This window comes from Gobio gobio, assembly GCF_949357685.1.
Source record: "Gobio gobio genome assembly, chromosome: 13".
Classification (NCBI taxonomy): Eukaryota; Metazoa; Chordata; class Actinopteri; order Cypriniformes; family Gobionidae; genus Gobio; species Gobio gobio.
The window spans coordinates 47,937,166-47,959,435 of NC_137106.1; the positions used below are offsets into that span (position 1 = coordinate 47,937,166).

The window sequence follows — 22,270 nt, forward strand, 5'->3', positions numbered from 1 at the left end:
ACATTTACATCATGATATACACTCACCTAAAGGATTATTAGGAACACCTGTTAAATTTCTCATTAATGCAATTATCTAATCAACCAATCACATGGCAGTTGCTTCAATGCATTTAGGGGTGTGGTCCTGGTCAAGACAATCTCCTGAACTCCAAACTGAATGTCAGAATGGGAAAGAAAGGAGATTTAAGCAATTTTGAGCGTGGCATGGTTGTTGGTGCCAGACGGGCCGGTCTGAGTATTTCACAATCTGCTCAGTTACTGGGATTTTCACGCACAACCATTTCTAGGGTTTACAAAGAATGGTGTGAAAAGGGAAAAACATCCAGTATGCTGCAGTCCTGTGGGCGAAAATGCCTTGTTGATGCTAGAGGTCAGAGGAGAATTGGGCCGACTGATTCAAGCTGATAGAAGAGGAACTTTGACTGAAATAACCACTCGTTACAACCGAGGTATGCAGCAAAGCATTTGTGAAGCCACAACACGCACAACCTTGAGGCGGATGGGCTACAACAGCAGAAGACCCCACCGGGTACCACTCATCTCCACTACAAATAGGAAAAAGAGGCTACAATTTGCACAAGCTCACCAAAATTGGACAGTTGAAGACTGGAGAAATGTTGCCTGGTCTGATGAGTCTCGATTTCTGTTGAGACATTCAGATGGTAGAGTCAGAATTTGGCGTAAACAGAATGAGAACATGGATCCATCATGCCTTGTTACCACTGTGCAGGCTGGTGGTGGTGGTGTAATGGTGTGGGGGATGTTTTTTTGGCACACTTTAGGCCCCTTAGTGCCAATTGGGCATCGTTTAAATGCCACGCCCTACCTGAGCATTGTTTCTTACCATGTCAATCCCTTTATGACCACCATGTACCCATCCTCTGATGGCTACTTCCAGCAGGATAATGCACCATGTCAAAGCTCGAATAATTTCAAATTGGTTTCTTGAACATGACAATGAGTTCACTGGACTAAAATGGTGGAACGGGAGCTTCGTGCCCTGGATGTGCATCTCACAAATCTCCATCAACTGCAAGATGCTCTCCTATCAATATGGGCCAACATTTCTAAAGAATGCTTTCAGCACCTTGTTGAATCAATGCCACGTACAATTAAGGCAGTTCTGAAGGTGAAAGGGGGTCAAACACAGTATTAGGATGGTGTTCCTAATAATCCTTTTGGTGAGTGTAGACTACAGTATAAGCAATATAATATAACATGAGTAACGAGTGCAATATCACACAAGTTCTGTTTTTCTACCCAGAATAGCATGAGTGCAAATGCGATACTGATCTTATACAACAGTTTAATAAAATAAATTAGTTAATTAAGTCGTATTTGGAACGACATGGGGGTGAGTAAATGGTGATAGAATTTAATTTTTAGGTGAACTAACCTATTTAACTACTGGTTTAGATAAATGTTAACGTGTGCCCCCTAAAAGCACAAGTGGCCCCTGCCTGGCCCCCCTAGTTACCATGGTCTAGAACCGCCACTGCCTCCCACATCTCTCACTCGCCAACCTTGCCACAGATAGGCACAGATTTTTTTTAAACTTCAGACTGAATCAATCCATTTTTGGAGGATATGAAACATATTTTATACTTTGAGCCAATTTTAGAGCACATGTTTTTGTGTTTGGAAACACTTGAAAGTTTGGAAGTGTGTCATTTAGTATTTGATGCCCATTTTTTTTTTTTATAATCATTTACACAGTCAGGAAAAAAGTCTTGTCATGCTTGTTTGAGAGCTGTTCAGGGATGTGAATGGTGAATGTGCAAGTTTTGATTTTGCCGCTTTAAATGGGCTGTTGGGCAGGCGTTCCCACTAATGTTTTTAATTCATGTTTTCAGCCGAGGGGATGTGTCTTGTCTGTTTGAGCATGCACTGCTTCAGGGGCTTTTCTAAATCTACGGAAAACTAACACACACCTTTGTCTGTTGCAGGACGCTGGGTGTGTGAGGATTAAATTGGCACAAATCAGGTATGTTTTACACGGGTCATGTGGGCATAATATTGTATGGCACAGTTGTGTTTTCAACATGTCTGCTGTGTGCTGTGCCCATCAGTGAGGATTGATTTGAGCAATCAGGATGCTGTCGGTTGTGGTCTGTCTGCAGCTGTTACTGGCCTCTGTTTTTATGGTGAGTGAAATACTGCAGTACACTATAACCAATGCTCTTCAGCCAATACATTACACTTGCTTCACCTTGCTGATTACAGCTATGAAACCTGAAACAGAGAAATGTAACGGCTAAGGAACACATCCCAGGACAGATTGTTAGAGAATTTAAAGGGGACCTATTATGCAAAATTCACTTTCACATGGTGTTTGAACACAGATGTGTGTCCACAGTACACATTACAAATATTCTGTTTTTGGATGTAGAAATGAACATAAAAGTCTCCATAGACTCCCGGCATCTGAGCCACTGAGGACACTTAGGTAATTAGGAATTAGGTCTTATATATTTGTTCAAATCATTTTACGCCGGACTGCTTCACAAACGAGGGTCTGTTCAACGCTGGATTTGCACAAAAGTTGATTATGAAAGATGGATCGATACCGGCATCATACTACAGTTTTCACATGAGCACCTGTACAACAATTTACAGATGATCATGACAGGAACAAGATGGAAATCCTCATGAATGGTTAGTTGAAAAATCGTCAAATAACCATTCAGAAATGTTGTAACTTCTTCCCGAGTCTCTCCATCAGTGTCCGACTCCGGTTCGAACACGTAAGGCAAATAGGGCAAATTGGACATGCTAGCTGAAACTTTACAGACACATTCTGGGGAATCCAGAGACTTATATTACATCTTGTGAAAAGGGTCATAATATGTGCCCTTTAATATTATTATCTAAATACTGGCCACGTTTTAGTTTGGGATACTGCTCAGAATCACAGTAAAACAATAACTATAAAGAAAGTAAGAATATTCATTGCAACCGTAATATATTCACAGCACTTCACTTTTTTCAATTTTGTGTCTCATTTTGTTATGATACAGCCTTATTCACTCACTCAATTTTTCAACTAAACATTGAAATAAATCTAATTAATAAACTAAATTAACCATTTAAACTAAATTACTGATCGAATTATTGATCTAAAGCCCACACTGTCACTAAATGATAATTGAAATGAACTGATGACATCAGCGTTTTTTCCAGAATGGCTATACAGCTGAATAAAATTATGCTGCATTATTTTCCTGTTTAACATTGTAAAGCTGCTTTGAAACAATCTACATTGTTAAAAGCGCTATATAAATAAAGTTAACTTGACTTGACTTGACTTATTCCAAAATAGATTAAATTCATAATTTTTTCACTCAATTCTACAAACAATACCCCATAATGACAACGTGAAAGAAGTTTGTTTGAAATCTTTGCACATTTATTTTTTTTTTAAAAAGAAAGAAAAAAAAATCACATGTACATAAGTATTCACAGCCTTTGCCATGACACTCAAAATAGATCATCCTTGAGATGTTCCTACAACTTGATTTGAGTCCACCTGTGGTAAATTCAGTTGATTGGACATGATTTGGAAAGGCACACACCTGTCTATATAAGGCCCCACAGTTAACAGTGCATGTCAGGCCCCGTTCACACCGCAAGTCTTAATGCTCAATTCAGATTTTTTGCTCAGATCCGATTTTTTGTTTGGCTGTTCACATTACCTTTTAAAATGTGGCCTGTATCTGATTCCAGTGTGAACTGTTTGAGGTTTCAAACTAACCCGCATGTGTGAAAGTGCGTATCTACCAGGAGTCAGTGTGATTGATAGATTACGTATTTCAAAAGTAGGCTATTATATACACGCACACACAAAAAAAAAAATTCTCACCATCTTTTGGGGGTTTCTTACTTTTAGATTAGTCGACTAGTTGGATACAAAACTTCCGTTTTAACGACAGTAAAATTAGTCGTTGCGCACATCCCTAATAGATACGCACTTTCATGAGTGTTTGGAACGACAGTCATGTAAAGGGTACTGATCTCTGCTTCTCTGGTGGGTTTCCGAGTTGTGCAAAGAATACTGGGAGCAGCTGACTGGCTCGTTTATTCTGTGAACATAATTTTCCTATAGCAAACACGCCAATTTTCTAGTCTCTTTCTACAGTATATGCGTAGGCTATGTATGTCAAGAATGAAAACGTACCTCTCGCCATCTATATCCCGGCTGTCTGCCGAACCCCTCCGAGTTTCAGGCTCCTCTTCACCTGCTTCGTAGCTATCCAGCAGCTCCAATGGCTGACAGCTGGGTTTATCGCCTATAACACGGGTAATCTCGTTATAAAATGGGCAGGTGATGTGACCACGACATCAGGACAGTGTTACGGTTGTTAGAATAATTTGCTTCTTTAAATTTACCTTTAAGATTCTATGGCACTGAAGCCACGTTCTTCTGTGTCCCCGTTCTTCCATTTCGTGTGCTATTTTTTTAAAAACGGAGCGGTTACGGTAGGATCCTTCTTGTTTAGCTTGAATTTAAGTATCTCCCCATATACTAATTAGGTCTAACACCTCACTCTCCCTCCATTGACTCGCTCCATCGCTGTTCTCCATATCTAGTCAAGTTTTTAATGTTACTGTCTGTGTCTGTTGTGTCTAGGGCTAACTCGCCGGCGCATAATTGTGACAAATGTCGACGTAGATTGATGTAAAAGTCGCATCAAATCCGCCTTGGTTGTTCACACTGCGGCCGCATTGAAAAAAATCATTGAAAAAAATCTAAATCTGATTTGAAAAAATCAGATCTGGGCAAGATTTGAGTGTTCACACTACCTCTGAAGAAGTCTGACCTGGTCACTTGACCCCAAAAAAATTTGGGCCACTTTTGCCTGCAGTGTGAACGGGGCTTCAGTGCGCAAACCAAGCCATGAAGTCCAAGGAATTGTCTGTAGACCTCCGAGACAGGATTGTATCGAGGCACAGATTTGGGGAAGGGTACAGAAAAAATGTCTGCAGCATTGAAGGTCCCAATGATCACAGTGGCCTCAATCATCCGTCAATGGAAGTTTGGAACCACCAGGGCTCTTCCTAGAGCTGGCGGCCCGGCCAAACTGAGAGATCGGGCAGAAGGGCCTTAGTCAGAGAGGTGACCAAGAACCCGATGGTCACTCTGACAGAGCTCCAGTGTTTCTCTGTGGAGAATGGAGAACCTTCCAGAAGAACAACCATCTCTGCAGCTCTCCACCAATCAGGCCTGTGTGGTAGAGTGGCCAGATGCACATGACAGCCCGTCTGGAGTTTGCCAAAAGGCACCTGAAGGACTCTCAGACCATGAGAAAATAAATTCTCTGGTCTGATGAAACAAAGATTGAACTCTTTGGCCTGAATAGCAAACGTCATGTCTGGAGGAAACCAGGCACCGCTCATCACCTGGCCAATACCATCCCTACAGTGAAGCGGTGGTGGCAGCATCATGATGTGGGGATACAGCGGCAGGAACTGGGGGACTAGTCAGGATCGAGGGAAAGATGAATGCAGAAATGTACAGAGACATCCTTGACGAAAACCTGCTCCAGAGCGCTCTGGACCTCAGACTGGGGTGAAGGTTCATCTTCCAACCGGACAACGACCATAAGCACACAGCCAAGATAACAAAGAAGTGGCCACAGGACAACTCTATGAATGTCCTTGAGTGGCCCAGCCAGAGCCCAGACTTCAACCCGATTGAACATCTCTAGAGAGATCTGAAAATGTCTGTGCACCGACCCTCCCCATCCAACCTGATGGAGCTTTAGAGGTCCTGCAAAGAAGAATGGGAGAAACTGCCCAAAAATAGGTGTGCCAAGCTTGTAGCATCAAACTCAAAAAGACTTGAGGCTGTGATTGGTGCCAAAGGTGCTTCAACAAAGTATTGAGAAAAGGCTGTGAATACTTATGTACATGTGATTTTTTCAGTTTTTAATATATTTGCAAAGATTTCAAACAAACTTCTTTCACGTTGTCATTATGGGGTATTGTTTGTAGAATTGAGGAGGAAAATTATGAATTTAATCCATTTTAATCCACCGTCCGAACGTACAAGCAGAAAACAAAACTGCAATAAAAAGGTTCATTTTCTCAGTAAAATTCGTACAAGCAGAAAACAAAACTGCAATAAAAAGGTTCATTTTCTCAGTAAAATTCTTAGCCAAATGGTTTGGCATGATTTTTCGTTAAATTCCTTATAAATGAGGGAAAACAGTGTATCAGTCCAATTTCAAAACTATTCTATTACTTAAAAAACTTTTGTCCGAAAAATGTACTTCTCCAAATGTTAGGGAGGGCGACCGACATAAAAATGCCATTCTATGCAGTGTTACTTTAAGAAAACCATGTGACAGCATATGACATCACACAGAGGACCCCTTTGATGCAGTAACAATGTTAATCACCCTCCCATAAATATTAGATAATTTGACATTTTTGAGTAATGATGAGGTTTATTCAACTTATCATTTCAGGTGGTATGGCCCCTGGAAACTTTGAAAATGTGCATATGAATTGGACTAAAATGGCAATACATAAAGAAATGGAAAGGGAATTTACCATGTAATATGCATTTTAGACGTTAAAATTATTCATATCTACAAGTTTTCAGTAGTGCTAAGTACATTAAATGTATATTATTTTAAATGAATATATGGTCGCACCACCTGGCATTTTCTGGGTGGTGAAATCTCAAATCTTGTTTAATAATTAATTAATGCTGTCTTCAAATATCAATATGATATCAATATGAATCAACACCTAACATTTTTTTTGCTTAAAATTATGTTTTTTTGTCTTAAAAACATTATTTGTCATTGACCCATATAAATATATATTAACATATTGAGTTATGTTTTGTCGGTTCTTGTTAATGTATTGTTTGTTTTGCATGTATCCTATGTGTATTCCTGTGATGTTCTGAGTATTTTGGATTGCTAATAAAGAGGCTTATAACTCCATGTTGCTTTAATAAGCACTTTTGTGCCGCTTTATATTGGAGCCTTTCATACTATGATAGTTTTGCGAGATTTTTTATGTTCATGCAATTTTTTAATAACGTTGGAACTCTTGTAACACAAATAGTACGTTTTAATTGCATTTTTTAAAATCAAGATTTTACCAGATGTAGCAGCAAGATGTCTACGTGTATTTACACACACACATTATTTTCATTTATAATGAAGTAGTATGTAGTTAATGTGGTATAGATATTTTAAACTGATGAAGAAAAACAATATTCTAGTAAACACTAGTATTGGATTGGCTTCAATAAGGACAGATACTCAAGATTGTGGTTTTGGCATCGGTATCGTACATGGAAAAAGTGTCCATCCTTAATCTTTCTATTCATTATACAATCTATTATATTCGGATGTACATCACAAAGAGGAAGAAAATATCTCTCACTACTTCTGTTTCATTGCAACTTTAACTTCTTATGTGATTTGATGGAAACATATGATTTCCCAACTGTTTATAGCAACCCACTGGTGATTTCTGGGATGAGTGGGGCCAGTACGGTGAATGCAGTCGCAGCTGTGGCGGCGGGGTCACCATGAGGACCAGGCGATGTGTAACCCAGCGGTAAGTCTTCACTTTCACAAATCCCTCATGTCATTGAGAGACTCTTTCATTTACTGTAATTCTAATAACACTTGATTTGTGTCACCCGAGGGACGTTGAAACAGTTAACTTGCGTAAGTTCAAGGGTAGAACAGATGTCAAGGGGTTTATAGGTATTGAATAGTGCTTCAAATGCACAGGAAAGAGGGAAGTTAGGGGCCGTTCACACAGAACTTTGCGTCTAAAAATGCTCAGGAATTAAAAAAAAAAAGCACAAGAATCGAGACATGCTTTTGAGATGTGAAGCAATAACGGAAATAACAGAAATAGCCAGAATAGCAGAATAGATAGCTACTATTTTTGACATGGAAAAATGAGAACGTGATCACACTGGCTATGGCATTTTTATGAGGGGCCGTATAGGCCATAATTATTGAAAAGCCTCTAATAAACACTAGTGAAATGAAAAAGATTGATTTTCTCTAAGGTTGATCAATGTTTTTCATTTCACTAGTGTTTGTAAGAGGCTTTTCAATAATTATGGCCTATACGGCCCCTCATACATTTGACCTCGCTGCTCAGAGAATGATATTGCAATGTTTTCCACTACTGATATTATTAAAATGAACACTTTACAGTTGGTTAAGTCATTCTCTTCAAATGCTATTGAGCTTTAAATTATGGCATATTTTGTATATGATCCCATACAGTAGTGGAAAACATAGCAATATTTGCACATGATTTGACAGTTTATTTTAATAAATATAAAAAATGTAAAAAGTGTGCGTCGTAGCTGACACCTACATGAACACTTTACAGTTGGTTTTATGACTGTAAATCATTCGCTTCAAATGCTATTGAAGTTGGAAATGTGTATACAAATGTCGTATGCAACTTTAGTCCCTAAATTTGCAAATATTGAACGTCCAACGTCAAGCCAACTTTATGCCGGTAGGAAGAGCCCACAATTACTTTTTTATAAAGCCTCATGGGAACCATGCCTGTCCTCAAGGTGTTTAGTTTATCCCTATTCTCTTTTTTCTGGGATATTACTTTACACTCTTAACTCTTTCCCCATCATTGACGAAGTTTTCCGTCATTTATGACACAACGCTTCCTCGACATTGATGAGTTGTTCCGGCAATCCGTGTTTTCACTCTTACAGCTCAGCATATAAATCAAAATTGCCTAACGTTACTGAGGAAAATGTCAAACCCACGAAGAGGTTTGCAACTGTGCAAGCTTTGGGAACCTCTGATAATTCATGTTATGATCATCACATATGATCATTCTTTAACAAAAATTTAAAAAAAATTGCATTTTTTTTTTGCACATTCAAGTGTTGATAAAAAAAGAATGAATGAAGCTAGAATAAAATGTGTTGTTGTCTTAAAATAGATTATTCAGTAATTGCATATTCAACAAAATATTCTGGGGGCCATGAAAGTTTTGTGAATATGATGAGAAATTCTGGTGCTGTCTTGCAAGTTAAAAATAAAACGCTGACGGGGTTTCCAAAAATCTATGGTGACTTTCAAATGCACAAAAGGATCTTTATAGAGGACAAAGTTTCTTTAGATTATTAAAATATTCTTTACACTGAAAGATTCGTTTGGGAACTGAAAATCGGTAACACTTTAGTATGGGAAACACATATTCACTATTAACTATGACTTTTGCCTCATTAAACTCCTAATTTACTACTTATTAATAGTTAATAAGGTGTATGTTAAATTTAGATTAAGGGATGAAGAATATGATTATGCAGAATAAGGCATTAATATGTGCTTTATAAGTACTAATAAACAGCCAATATCCTAGTAATATGCATGCTAATCATATAATATATCTATTATATATAATATATCAATAAGCAACTAGTTAATAGCGAGAATTGAACCCTAAAATAAAGTGTTACCCAAGATGCTTCTTCTATCTAGGCCTGTCGCAATAATCAATATATCACACAATATATGTACATGACCTCAATCATTTTTTGTGATGCAATATATCGCCCATTATGTTTACATTATAATAAATGTCACCAACATTTTACTCGATTGTGCCGTCATCTTATATGTTTTCCGTGACGGAGGTGAAAGTGGTTCTCGGGCAGTTCCTTCATACACAGAGCGGTTATCGACAGGTGAAAAAAGGCACCATTACAGTTTGGAAGAATAAGCCCAAATGAACTCGATTTCAAAGCCGCAATCCCCTGTTCCGCTGCACATATTAATGTCAACGCAGAATAACGAGTGTTAAAGCCGTTTCACAGGGGAAAATGTTTATTTACTATTTATTCAATTTATACATTTTTTTTACTTAGGATAATATATTTTTTACACTTAATTTCCATGATCCTTTAAAAGGTTGTCATTTGAAAGTGTGTAGGTCTCCTTGCATTATTATGCTGTTATATTAGGATTATATATTCAGTGGCATAAAATAGTCTTAAAATTATAATAATATCTTTTATCGCAATTATTTCTGGGACGATATATCGCGAAACAACAAGTAGTTATCGTGACAGGCCTACTTCTATCACTGCGAAAGCACCCATTATCCTCGGTTCATCTTACAAAAGTAACATGCTATGTTTCTTTTGTCACACACACTATTTTAGTCAAGTATGCAAGGTCAAGTATGCACTTTAAGTGGAGCGTGTTACATTGTATAATTATGTGTTTAAGCGATAGGGACTTAGCTGGGGAAAGTCTTCACGAGGACATTGAGAGCTTTGGCCATAAATCTGGGTGTTGGAATCTGGTCTGCTTGTCCTGTCTTGCATTTCACTCTGTGAACGGCGCTCATGAAAACAAGGCAGATTGTCTATCAACTTACCACTTTAAATGATTCGCCTGGCCCAAAATTTGTTAAATGATACTTCTGTGGTCTTATACACATCCTTGCATATTGCTCATGCCTATAGAAACTATTAGTATTCCTGTCTGATGTTATTATGCATGCTTGATGCATTGAGAAATCTAACAATCTATGTGTCATAGTTACCCAGAAACAGTTTTAACATTGAACTCAGTGACTTGCGAGAAATTTGAGCTCTTAAAATGCACTTCTCGCTCAAGACTAAAACGTCCCCCTGAGGCGATCTTTCTGAGACTTTGAGACATCTCTCTTCCAGCTTGGAGCAAGTGTTTATACCTGTGCAGTCCAGTCTCGCCGGGTGAATGAGTCAGGCACCACACCCTGACTTCTTTCTTGCAATATTACTGTCTGTCATGTGCTGACTTATCATTTAGAAATACTGGAAACACCATGCAGCTGTATCAGCTCGTTAATAATGTTATATATGAGTACAGGAGAACAGGATGACGCCTCTTTGGAGTAGACAGGTTGAGGTATGATGTAATGCAGACCATGTTGTGTCTCGGAAGAGATTGAGGCATCAGTCCTCAACACACCCATCAGCACTTGTTATGATCTCTGTGCATTTGTGTGCCTGTGTGGGTAGAGACAGGCCAGAGACCGAGATCAGCCGATTCCTCATGCTCGGCCCAGGCCTGTCCGTGTCGGGACTTTCCAATTCTGAGCCAGTCTGTTTTGTTGCCAGCATCACAGGCAATATTGTCATCTGCACATTCTCGCTCTCTTCTCTCCGATAGTGAAGTAACACACACCCGTACCACACACCCTCCTCTCACTCGCTTGTCTCCTTCACTCCGTTTAAATAGTGCTTGTATTCCCGCAAGTTTCGCTTTCACACCACTTAAGAATATTAATGGCACTTGTGAGTCGCAAGTACCAAAATGATTGGCTTACTGCGCTTAAACGGTCAAATACACACAAAATTATGTCACACGCACACACAAATTAAAGCGTGCCATTCCAAAAGCTAATTGTGTGTGTGTGTGTGTGTGTGTGTGTGTGTGAGTTTTTTTGTCTGTTTTGCACTCTTGATGTTTTAGAGATTCACCCCTTCACTGTTGAGTCCTTTTTTTTCTGCATCCTGGCTGATTTGTAGATTGTATGCACAAAAAACTCTGTATTTTCATATTTTTGCCAATTTCCCATTCATTTCCTATGGGGGTCATTTTTGACCTGAAGGTTCTGAGTGTGACTATTTTTTTTACGACCACTTAGACTTTACGAATCCTGTCCCCAATTTTTTTGGGTGTTCATATACCAAGTACCAATAAAGTCACCAAGTTTCTGACCATTCCGATGAAGCTACGTTTTTTAACATTTAAAAAAATAAATAATTTGGGTCAGAAATGACAGAAGAACCCCAGAGGGTTAAATGACCCGTTACCTGGCTTTTTGTTTTGCTCTTTTCTTCTTGCACTTTGAGCCAGCTTCTGCATGCCTTTTTTCGATCCTGCCTTCCTGCTTGTTACAGATATTCACTATCTTTAAATAAAATGGTGTGATATCATATATATTGGCTTTATATCGGGCACCCTGCTGGTATTTTGATAATCTACTTTAGACATTCTACTAACTATAAGTAACTTTGTAACTACATGCAAACTCTCATTAATTTGTAAATAATTGTCAACTCTTCATGTGCACTTTTGGTCTTGTGGACTTACAATGGCTGTTGGGGAGCATCAATATAAAGTGTTAGCAGATATTAAGCAGACAATACTAATACTCTAATGAGAGTTAGTTGACATGTAAGTGCAAAGGTACTTATATTTAGCAGAATGTCTAAAGTGGACTATAGAGATAAAGTGTAACCACCCTGCCCTCTACGAAATCGCCATCGGCCAACAAAAAGTCTATTATGGATGCCAAAATTGCCAAATATTTTCTGTAGTTGCCAGTTACCATGCTAAGCTACAGTCATGTAAAACAACAACACAAATGTGTTTTATCTGTCCTCTCTCTACAGGACTGATGGTGGTCACAGCTGTGTGGGTCCAGATAAGTCCTATCGCTCATGTAATATCCAGGTACACACTGAAAGCTCTTCTGCTCAATGACCCTTGTGCCTGAAAGATAATGAATCTTATACCTGATCAATCAATGCCATTGATATGTATGAGGATTCCTTCTTATTTAGCATTGTATATTGATTTTTTTTACATCATTCATATTTACTCTATTGTTCAAAAGTTTGGGGTCAGTCCGATTTTTTTTGCCCACCAAAGCTGCATTTATTTAATCAAAAATACAATAAAAACAGTAATATTGTGAAATATTATGATTTAAAATAACTGTTTCTGTGGTGAATATGTAGTAAAATGTAATTTATTCCTGTTATCAAAGCTGAATTTCCAGCATCATTACTCCAGTCTTCAGTGTCACATGATTCTTCAGATTTGATGCTCAGGAAACATTTATTCAATTCAATTCAATTTAAATGTATTTGTATAGCGCTTTTCACAATACACATTGGGCCCTATCTTGCACCCAGCGCAATTGACTTTGTACACCGACGCATGTGTCATTCCTATTTTGCACCCGCGCAAAGCGCGCTTTTCCCTCCACAGAAGCACGTCGCTAAACTAGTGAATGAACTTGCGCTACCTGGGCGGTTCAGCGCAAAAAAGGAGGCGTGTTCCGGCGCAAACAATCCCTGGTGCTATTTTGCTGTTCCATTAAACAATTGCGCCACTGACCAGAAAAAACCTAGTCTAAAGTCAGTGGCGCGTTGCGCGTTGTTCATTATGCTATTTTAAGGGCGCATGCTTGACCATAATGTATAGCGTGCACACACTTTGCTCATGTAATCTACACAGATGCAACAGTTATTTTTGCAAATCATAAATTGTTACACTAAAAAATATTAACACATGAGATGACGGAAATCATTGTGGTGTGCCACGAAGATGTGAAAAAATAGGCATAAATCTAGCTTACAAATGATTCAGGCTAATTGTAGTCTAATAATTAAGGAGACCTGTTTGCCCAATAGTTGCAACTTCTGGCAAGACATATATGTATATAAGGACATCTAACAAATTGGTTTGTCCGTCAAGAACCAGGAAAAAAAATCGGTGAGGGTGGACGCAGCGATGTCCTCTGCTGGCGTCAGGTCCTGAGTAGAGGCAGATCCACCTCCCGTTACACGGCGTGCCTGATTGATGCTGGCAAGCTTGGACTTTCCCCGTCTTCTGATGTCATTGTAGCGCTTGCGGCACTGGTGCGACGTCCTGGGGATGCCAGCTGATGAAACAATTGTGGCTATTTCCTCCCACGCCTGTTTAACCGACGCTATTTTGGGTGGGTTTCTCCCATCCCCATACAACACAACTTCTCTGTCTTTCACTGCTCTTACAAGCACATCAGTCTCCTCGGCTGTGAACCGCTCCTGGCGTGCGCCTGGTAAATACGCCATAATAATAGCAATCCATAATGGAACTTGCGCACCTGCTTTTACAGGGAATGTTGGATGACGCTCTGATTGGTTTATTCACGTTACGCCCAAACCACACCTATGAATAATGAAGCTACTTCAGACCAACCCATTTTAGATTTGCGCCGGGCGCAAGAGCCATTTATCCCGCCGGGAAAATAGCAACAGCGCCGAGACCCGCCCACAAAGTTACTTGCGCTTCGCGCTTTGACACTTGCATTTCAGATCGTTAAAATAGGGCCCATTGTTTCAAAGCAGCTTTACAGAAAGTGCATTTCATAAATGTACATTGAAAAATGTTAGAAAGAGAATGTTAAAGCAAAATCTTAGAATAAGTTAATCAATCATGTATTATTTTAGGCCATAACAACGCTGGCGTTGAGTCGTCTCTTCACTAGTGTCCCGAGATGACAACAGAAAAGCAGATGGGAAATAATTAGCATAGCTGCTGTTCAGAATATTAATGCTTTTGATCCGATTTAACTGTAGTATAAAAGGTAATTATAATGTGAATGCTTGGCTAAAGAGATGCGTCTTTAATCTAGTTTTAAACTGGGACAGCGAGTCTGAACCTCGAACAATATCAGGAAGACTATTCCAGAGTTTAGGAGCTAAATGTGAAAATGCCCTTCCTACTTTAGTGGACTTAGATATCCTAGGAATGACCAGAAGCCTCGAGTTTAGTGATCTTAAAGAGCGCGATGGATTGTAGGGCGATAGAAGATCCGTTAAATACACTGGAGCTAAACCATTTAGGGCTTTATAGGTCAGTAGCAATATTTTGTAATTGATACGGAACTTAATAGGTAACCAGTGTAGAGATGATAAAATTGGTGTTCCCTTTCGTTCAGTCACTACGACGTACGTTAGTGACTAACGAATGGGGGTTTCGCTTAGAAGCCAATCATCTTCTTCGTATTCAACAGCGCCCAATGGCAGTGCCAATGCCATGGGCATGCGGAATTTGCATGCGTAACTCCGCCCCACCTCGTGGGTATATCAGGAAGTACGCTGGCAACATCGCATTATGTTTCTGCTTTGGAGCCAAGAGGATCTCTTCACTCCTACAAGCCTGATCTGAGTCTTCGACAGCTTTTCGAGACGAGCAGCTTTCCAGAGGCGTTGGTGTTACGGCGCGTTCCAGTGATCATCATACTGCCTGCCTGCTGATCTGCGCAGTGGTCCGCTAGACAGCTGGTGTGTGGTCCCTGGGCGCTTCGGCGTTCTCTGCGAGGCTTTCCTCTCATAAAAGAGCTTACACGTGACGCGTCCTTTTCAGGATGTCTCGTCCGTGTACTTCTGGGTGTGGTCGGTTGCTTTCCTCCTCTGATGGGCACGAACACTGTCTGGTATGTTTGGGCTTTCAGCATGCTCAGACAGCGTTCGTGGATGAGTCATGTTCTCACTGCGGGAACATGACCATCGCAGTGTTGCGGTCAAGACTCCATGACCTTCGTACTGAAGTGAGAGTCCCCTCTACCACACCCCGATCTACTGAGTCCCAGAGGCCCAGTACTTCGGCTGGTGGTCAGGGTGACTTGACAGTTACGGTGTGGAACAAAGCCCCGACGCTCATGCCTCGGGCCACACCCCCGTCTTGCACATTGCAACCCGCGAGCGTTCAGATGCAGATCGCGGGGCCGGCTCCGGCCCCCCCGCGCATCTCGTTTGGCGCTCCGGAGGAGGATGCGATGTCGATCACCGCATCACAAGGTGGGCTCGAGTCCTCTGGAGATGATGACTCGGCTGTGCTGCCGCCCTCGGGCGTGCCAGCATTGCCCGAGTCAGATCCAGAGCTGACAGCCATGTTGTCTCGGGCAGCCGCGAGCTTAGGGATCGAGTGGAACCCTCCACCCTGTCCCGAACGCTCAAGGCTCGACGATTGGTTTTTGGGGGCTCGTGCTGACACCCGTCAGTCCTTGCCCTCAATACCTTTCTTTCCCGAGCTGCATGAGGAACTCACGCCGTCCTGGAAGTCCCCGTTGTCTTCCCGCGACCGTTCGGTGGCTTCCTCCGCCTTCTCCGTCCTCGATGGGGCGGCAGCTAAAGGGTACACTGGGATCCCTCCAGTTGAACGTTCTGTTGCGATGCAACTGTGTCCTCAGAGCGCTTCAACCTGGCGTGGTGATCCTAAGCACCCCTCCAAAGCCTGTCGGTTCACATCAACCTTGGTGTCGAAATCGCACAGAGCCGCGGGCTAGGCTGCCGCTTCGCTGCATGCCATGGCGATCCTCCAGGTCTACCAGGCCAGGATCCTCAAGTACATGCACGAGGGTGGAGTTGATCCGGGGCTCTTAAATGAGCTGCGTGCCGCCACCGACCTCGCTCTCCGGGCGACGAAGGTGACCGCACGCTCCCTGGGTCAAGTGATGTCCACAAATGTGGTCCAGGAGCGTCACCTGTGGCTGAACCTGGCCGATATGCGGGACACCGAGCGGACCCGGTTCCTCGATGCCCCCATATCCCAGGCCGGCCTCTTCGGCGGGGCGGTTGAGGACTTCGCCCAACAGTTCTCAATCGCCCAGAAGCAGACTGAGGCTATCAAACATGTACTGCCCCGGCGGCCAGCTGCTGCCTCCACCCAGCCGCCGGCACAGTCGCCTCAGTCTGCTCCACGCCGAGGACGCCCTCCTAAGGCTCCCGCCCCTCCCACCCGGTCCAAGCAGCAGCCTTCACCCGGGCCGGGTCGCGGAGGAAGCCGTAGGAAGGCGTCCAAGTCCCCTCAGGCCGCCCGCGCCCCGCTAAACGCCAGGCCAAGCGGCGCTCCTGAGACGGACGGCTCAGGGATGGGAAATTCTTTCGAGGAGATGGTAGCAGGACCACTCCTTCCCCCGGTGGAGGGCCGGGGGAGAATCCTTTGTTCAGCTGCTGGCCCCCGGGTCAGCAGCACCCTATGTTGGTCAAAGAAAGACTTAACACTCCCATCCCTGAGCCCACAGAGTCCGGTGATGACGGTGCGCGCCACCCACGGGTCCCGCCACTCGCATCCCACTCTGTCGCCAGCCTCCTGGCAGAGCAGACCCCAGTGGAACGTGCGTCCTTCCCTGGTCTCCTCTGTCAGGACGCAGCTGTCAACCGTGCCCCCGCACCGGGACGCCCCACAGCCTCCCATGTCCGGGCCGGTGACGCTGCATCGCTGCAAGCCCACACCGGGTACGTCTGTACACCGTATGACCCCGCTGGTGCAGTTTCTGGATGTCTGGCTTCAGCTTCCAGGGCTTTCCCGCTGGGTCGAGCGGACCGTCAGGCGCGGCTACGCGATTCAGTTCGCGCAGGTTCCTCCCTGCTTCCGGGGAGTCCGTTCCACCATGATCGGGGCCAACGCCCCCGTCATGCGAACGGAGATTGCCACCCTACTGGCGAAGGGTGCGATCGAACCTGTCCCTCCAGCCGAGATGAATTGCGGGTTTTACAGCCCGTACTTCATTGTACCCAAAAAGACCGGTGGGCTACGGCCAATCCTGGACCTGCGCGTCTTGAACCGTTACCTTCACCGGTTTCCGTTCAAGATGTTGACAGCGAAACGCCTTTTCGAATGCGTTCGTCCACACGATTGGTTTGCAGCGATCGACCTGAAGGACGCCTACTTCCATGTCTCCATTTTGCCTCGACACAGACCGTTCCTACGGTTTGCTTTCGAGGGGCGGGCATATCAGTACGCAGTTCTACCATTCGGGCTATCTCTGTCCCCTCGCGTCTTTACGAAGATTGCCGAGGCAGCCCTTGCGCCCCTTCGGCAGCACGGGGTTCGCATCCTGAACTACCTCGACGACTGGCTCATACTGGGTCACTCTCGAGAGCAGGTTTGCGGACACAGAGATTTGGTGCTCCATCACCTAGCCCGTCTGGGCCTTCGGGTCAACTAGGAGAAGAGCAAACTTTGCCCCGCGCAGAGGATCTCTTTTCTCAGTATGGATATCGAATCGGTCGCCATGTGCGCGCAGCTTTCGAGCAAGCGCGCGCAGTCTTTGCTGACTTCCCTTCGACAACTCGAGGGCAAGAGTGCGGTTCCACTGAAACACTTTCAGAGGCTCCTGGGGCATATGGCATCTGCAGCCGCGGTAACGCCGCTCGGATTGCTTCATATGAGACCGCTTCAGCACTGGCTACGCGATCGAGTCCCGAGATGGGCATGGCGGTCTGGCACGCTCCGGGTACAAGTGACTCGGGCCTGCTTACAGACACTCACCCCGTGGTCGAACCTCAGTTTTCTACGGACCGGAGTGTCCTTAGAACGAGCTTCCAGGCATGTTGTTGTGACAACAGATGCATCATCCACGGGCTGGGGTGCCATGTGCAATGGACAAGCAGCCGCGGGCTCCTGGACAGGACCCCAGCGCCTTCTGCATGTCAATTGCCTCGAGTTACTGGCAGTACGGTTCGCCCTGCACCGCTTCCGAGCGTTGCTGAGGGGTCAACATGTGCTAGTCAGGACAGACAACACGGCCGTAGTAGCGTACATCAACCACCAGGGCGGTCTACGCTCCCACCGTATGTCTCAACTCGCCCGCCATCTCGTTTTGTGGAGTCAGAAGCGCCTGAGGTCCTTCGTGCTGTCCACATCCCTGGAGACCTGAACTGTGCAGCCGACGAGCTCTCACGGTTTCAGCCTCTCCCCGGAGAGTGGAGACTCCACCCCCAGACGATCCAGCTGATATGGGAACGGTTCGGCGACGCACAGGTAGATCTGTTTGCCTCCCAGGACTCTTCCCATTGCTCCCTGTATTATTCCCTGACCGAGGGCACCCTCGGCACGGATGCACTGGCGCACAGCTGGCCGTCAGGGCTACGCAAGTATGCGTTTCCCCCAGTGAGCCTTCTTGCACGGGTACTGTGCAAGATCAGGGAGGACAAGGAGCAGGTCGTCTTGGTCGCCCCGCTTTGGCACGGCCAGACCTGGTTCCCAGAACTCTTACTCCTTGCGACAGCCCCTCCCTGGCCTATTCCTCTGAGACCGGACCTCCTTACTCAGAGACGGGGCACCTTTTGGCACCCGCGTCCAGCGTTCTGGAAGCTCCACGTGTGGCTTCTGGACGGGACACGGTAGGTTTGAGTAGCCTTCCACCTGCGGTGGTCGCTACCATCACTTCCGCTAGAGCTGAGTCTACACGACGTCTCTACGCGTTGAAGTGGAACCTCTTCGTCACATGGTGCTCTTCCCGCCAAGAAGACCCCTGGAAATGCCCGATCGGGTCCGTGCTATCGTTTCTCCAGGAGGGGGTGGAGCGAAGGCTGTCTCCCTCCACCCTTAAAGTGTACGTGGCCGCAATATCTGCCTACCACGATCTCCTGGGAGACAAAAAGGTAAGTCAGCACGACCTGATCATCAGGTTCCTGAGGGGGGCGAGGAGACTGAATCCTCCTCGCTCTCCTCTCGTTCCCTCTTGGGACCTCTCAGTAGTCTTAAGTGCTCTGCAGAGGCCTCCCTTTGAGCCTTTGCGGTCGGCCGAGATTAAGTTCTTGTCTATGAAGACGGCTCTGCTGACCGCATTGGCCTCGCTTAAGAGGGTCGGGGACCTGCAAGCATTTTCGGTTGACGAAGCGTGCCTTGAGTTCGGGCCGGCTAACTCTCACGTGATCCTGAGACCCCGGCCCGGATATGTGCCCAAGGTTCCTACCACTCCGTTCCGAGATCAGGTGGTGAACCTGCAAGCGCTGCCTTTGGAGGAGGCAGACCCAGCCTTGGCATTGCTCTGTCCAGTACGCGCTCTCCGCGCCTACGTAGACATGACGCAGTGTTTCAGGACCTCAGACCAGCTCTTTGTCTGTTATGGTGGAGAGCGGAAGGGAAGCGCTCTCTCAAAGCAGAGGTTGTCTCACTGGATAGTGGACACCATTGTTTTGGCATACCAGCAGCAAGGCCGACCATGTCCCCTTGGTGTGAGGGCACACTCCACCCGGAGTGTGGCCTCCTCTTGGGCTCTAGCGCATGGCGCCTCGCTAACAGACATCTGCAGAGCTGCAGGCTGGGCGACACCCAACACATTCGCCAGATTCTACAATCTCCGAGTGGAGCCAGTGTCCGACTATTTACTCGCCCCTACGGGTGGCCGGTAATGGGCCAGGCTCAGGTGTCTTCGCTTGCTCGCCATTCCACTCCAAGGACTGGATACGTGCGATATTTTCCTCAGGTGAGCTCCCCGAGAGCCCTGAGCTCCTCCAGCACTGCTTACGCCGACATCAGTTCAGTCTGCCCCTTCGAGCCCAGACCCTCATGTCCGGCCAGGTGCTCCGTGTGCATGGTTCCCCTCCGGCGACCCCCACACTAGTATTCCCACCGTAAGCCTCCTCAGTGAGCAGGTGTCTTTCCCTTGGCAAGTCCCTGCCACCCCTAGGGTTAAAAATCCACCTTCGGCTGGTACCCTAGAGATCTTCCATATGCAACCCTCAGCGGGTCATATGTGTATTCTCTAAGTCCTCCCTACGGTAGGCATCTTGGCATTCCCTCACTGGGATATGCTTCCCAGTGTACCTTGGTAATCCTGTGTTAAGTGGGAGTCCTACGGCCTTAAGTGGCGGGTCTCACACTTACGCAGGGCACTGGATGACAGCCGAGTGGCGTTGTTGAATAGGATCCCCCATTCGTTAGTCACTAACGTACGTCGTAGTGACTGAACGAAAGGGAACGTCTCGGTTACGTATGTAACCCTCGTTCCCTGAGGAGGGAACGGAGACGTACGTTTCCTTTGCCACGTCAGCTGTGCTGCCTGGAACGCGGAGTTCAGTCTTGGCTCCTGCAGCAGTAACATAATGCGATGTTGCCAGCGTACTTCCTGATATACCCACGAGGTGGGGCGAAGTTACGCATGCAAATTCTGCATGCCCATGGCATTGGCACTGCCATTGGGCGCTGTTGAATACGAAGAAGATGATTGGCTTCTAAGCGAAACCCCCATTCGTTAGTCACTAACGTACGTCTCCGTTCCCTCCTCAGGGAACGAGGGTTACATACGTAACCGAGACGTTATATGATCATATTTTCTTGACCTAGTAAGAACTCTAGCAGCTGCGTTTTGGACTAACTGTAGCTTGTTTATTGATGATGCAGGACAACCAGCTAATAAAGCATTACAGTAATCTAGTCTCGAGGTCATGAATGCATGAACTAACTTTTCTGCATCAGAAATAGATAGCATGTTACGTAGCTTACCAATGTTTCTAAGGTGGAAAAATGTCGTTCTTGTAACATATGAAATATGATTTTCGAAAGACAAGTTGCGGTCTAATATAACACCCAGGTCTTTTACTGTAGTGGATAAAGTGACAGGACATCCTTCCAAGTTAAAGTTGTATTGTGAGAGGTTTTGTGGGCAGTTTTTTGGACCAATAAGTAATACCTCCGTTTTATCTGAATTTAATAGCAGAAAATTACACTTCATCCAGTATTTAATATCTTCAACACACGCTGTCAGTTTAGATAATTTAGCGTTTTCATCTGGTCGTGATGAAATATATAATTGAGTGTCATCAGCATAACAGTGGAAATTAATTCCATGTTTTCTTATAATTTTACCAAGTGGCAGCATATATATAGAGAATAGCAGAGGGCCTAGCACGGATCCTTGCAGCACCCCATAGTCTACTGACGTTATCTTTGATTTTATGATTTATGATTATTATCAATGTTGAAAACAGTTGTGCTGCTTCATATTTGTGTGGCAACAGTGATAATATTTATTTGTAAGGTTTCTTTGATGAATAGGAAGTTTTAAAGAACTGCATTTATTTGAAATAAAAATAGAATTATAAATGTTTTTACTCTACTTTCGATATAAAAAATGCATGCTTGCTGATTAATATGATTAATTTCTTTTTAAAAAATCTTTCTGACCCGAACCTTTGAACAGTAGTGTATGTGATCTGAATTATCTGAGTTTTCAGGACTGTCCTGAGGGCTCCAGGGATTTCAGAGAAGAACAGTGCTCTCAATTCGATGGCACTGACTTTCAAGGAAAGCACTACAAATGGCTGCCATATTATGGTGGTATGTACAGACAGGAATTGATTGTGTGTGTCAGAGCGGACAAGACCCAGACACTTTTTATGACGATACGACCATAACGATACACCAATGCCACGGTTAGGTATATATCACAGGTTTGGAGCCACGGTTCGGTTCTGTTTGCTGTGGAGTAATGGTTCATGGCAGGGCACCAGCAATAATAACACTAGATTCACTTTTAACTTAATAATAACAACAACAATAATTGAACTTATTAACTTTATCTTTATTAACTTTATACGTTGGCGTCATGTTTTCTTTAGAGCAGCATACCTGAGTAAACTAAAATGAAACAAATGCCTCCACTGTAGACTAGTCTAGACTAGTTTAAAAACAACAACAAAAAAAGCAAGCAAATTTATTCCACAAAAATGAATGACCACACACAAGTAA

General features: G+C 44.2%; 1 protein-coding gene across 2 annotated transcripts in view; it reads left to right on the top strand.

Annotated features, from left to right (window-relative positions):
- The window catches only part of paplna (papilin a, proteoglycan-like sulfated glycoprotein), a 102,368-nt gene that overhangs the window by 10,356 nt on the left and 69,742 nt on the right, over positions 1-22,270 (top strand). For both annotated transcript variants that reach the window (XM_079832503.1, XM_079832502.1), the window contains exons 2-6: positions 1,949-1,986; positions 2,072-2,146; positions 7,477-7,580; positions 12,409-12,469; positions 21,757-21,859. In XM_079832503.1, the coding sequence (XP_079688629.1) occupies positions 2,096-2,146; positions 7,477-7,580; positions 12,409-12,469; positions 21,757-21,859 (319 nt within the window). In that variant the 5' untranslated portion in view covers positions 1,949-1,986; positions 2,072-2,095. The remainder of the gene's footprint in view (positions 1-1,948; positions 1,987-2,071; positions 2,147-7,476; positions 7,581-12,408; positions 12,470-21,756; positions 21,860-22,270) is intronic.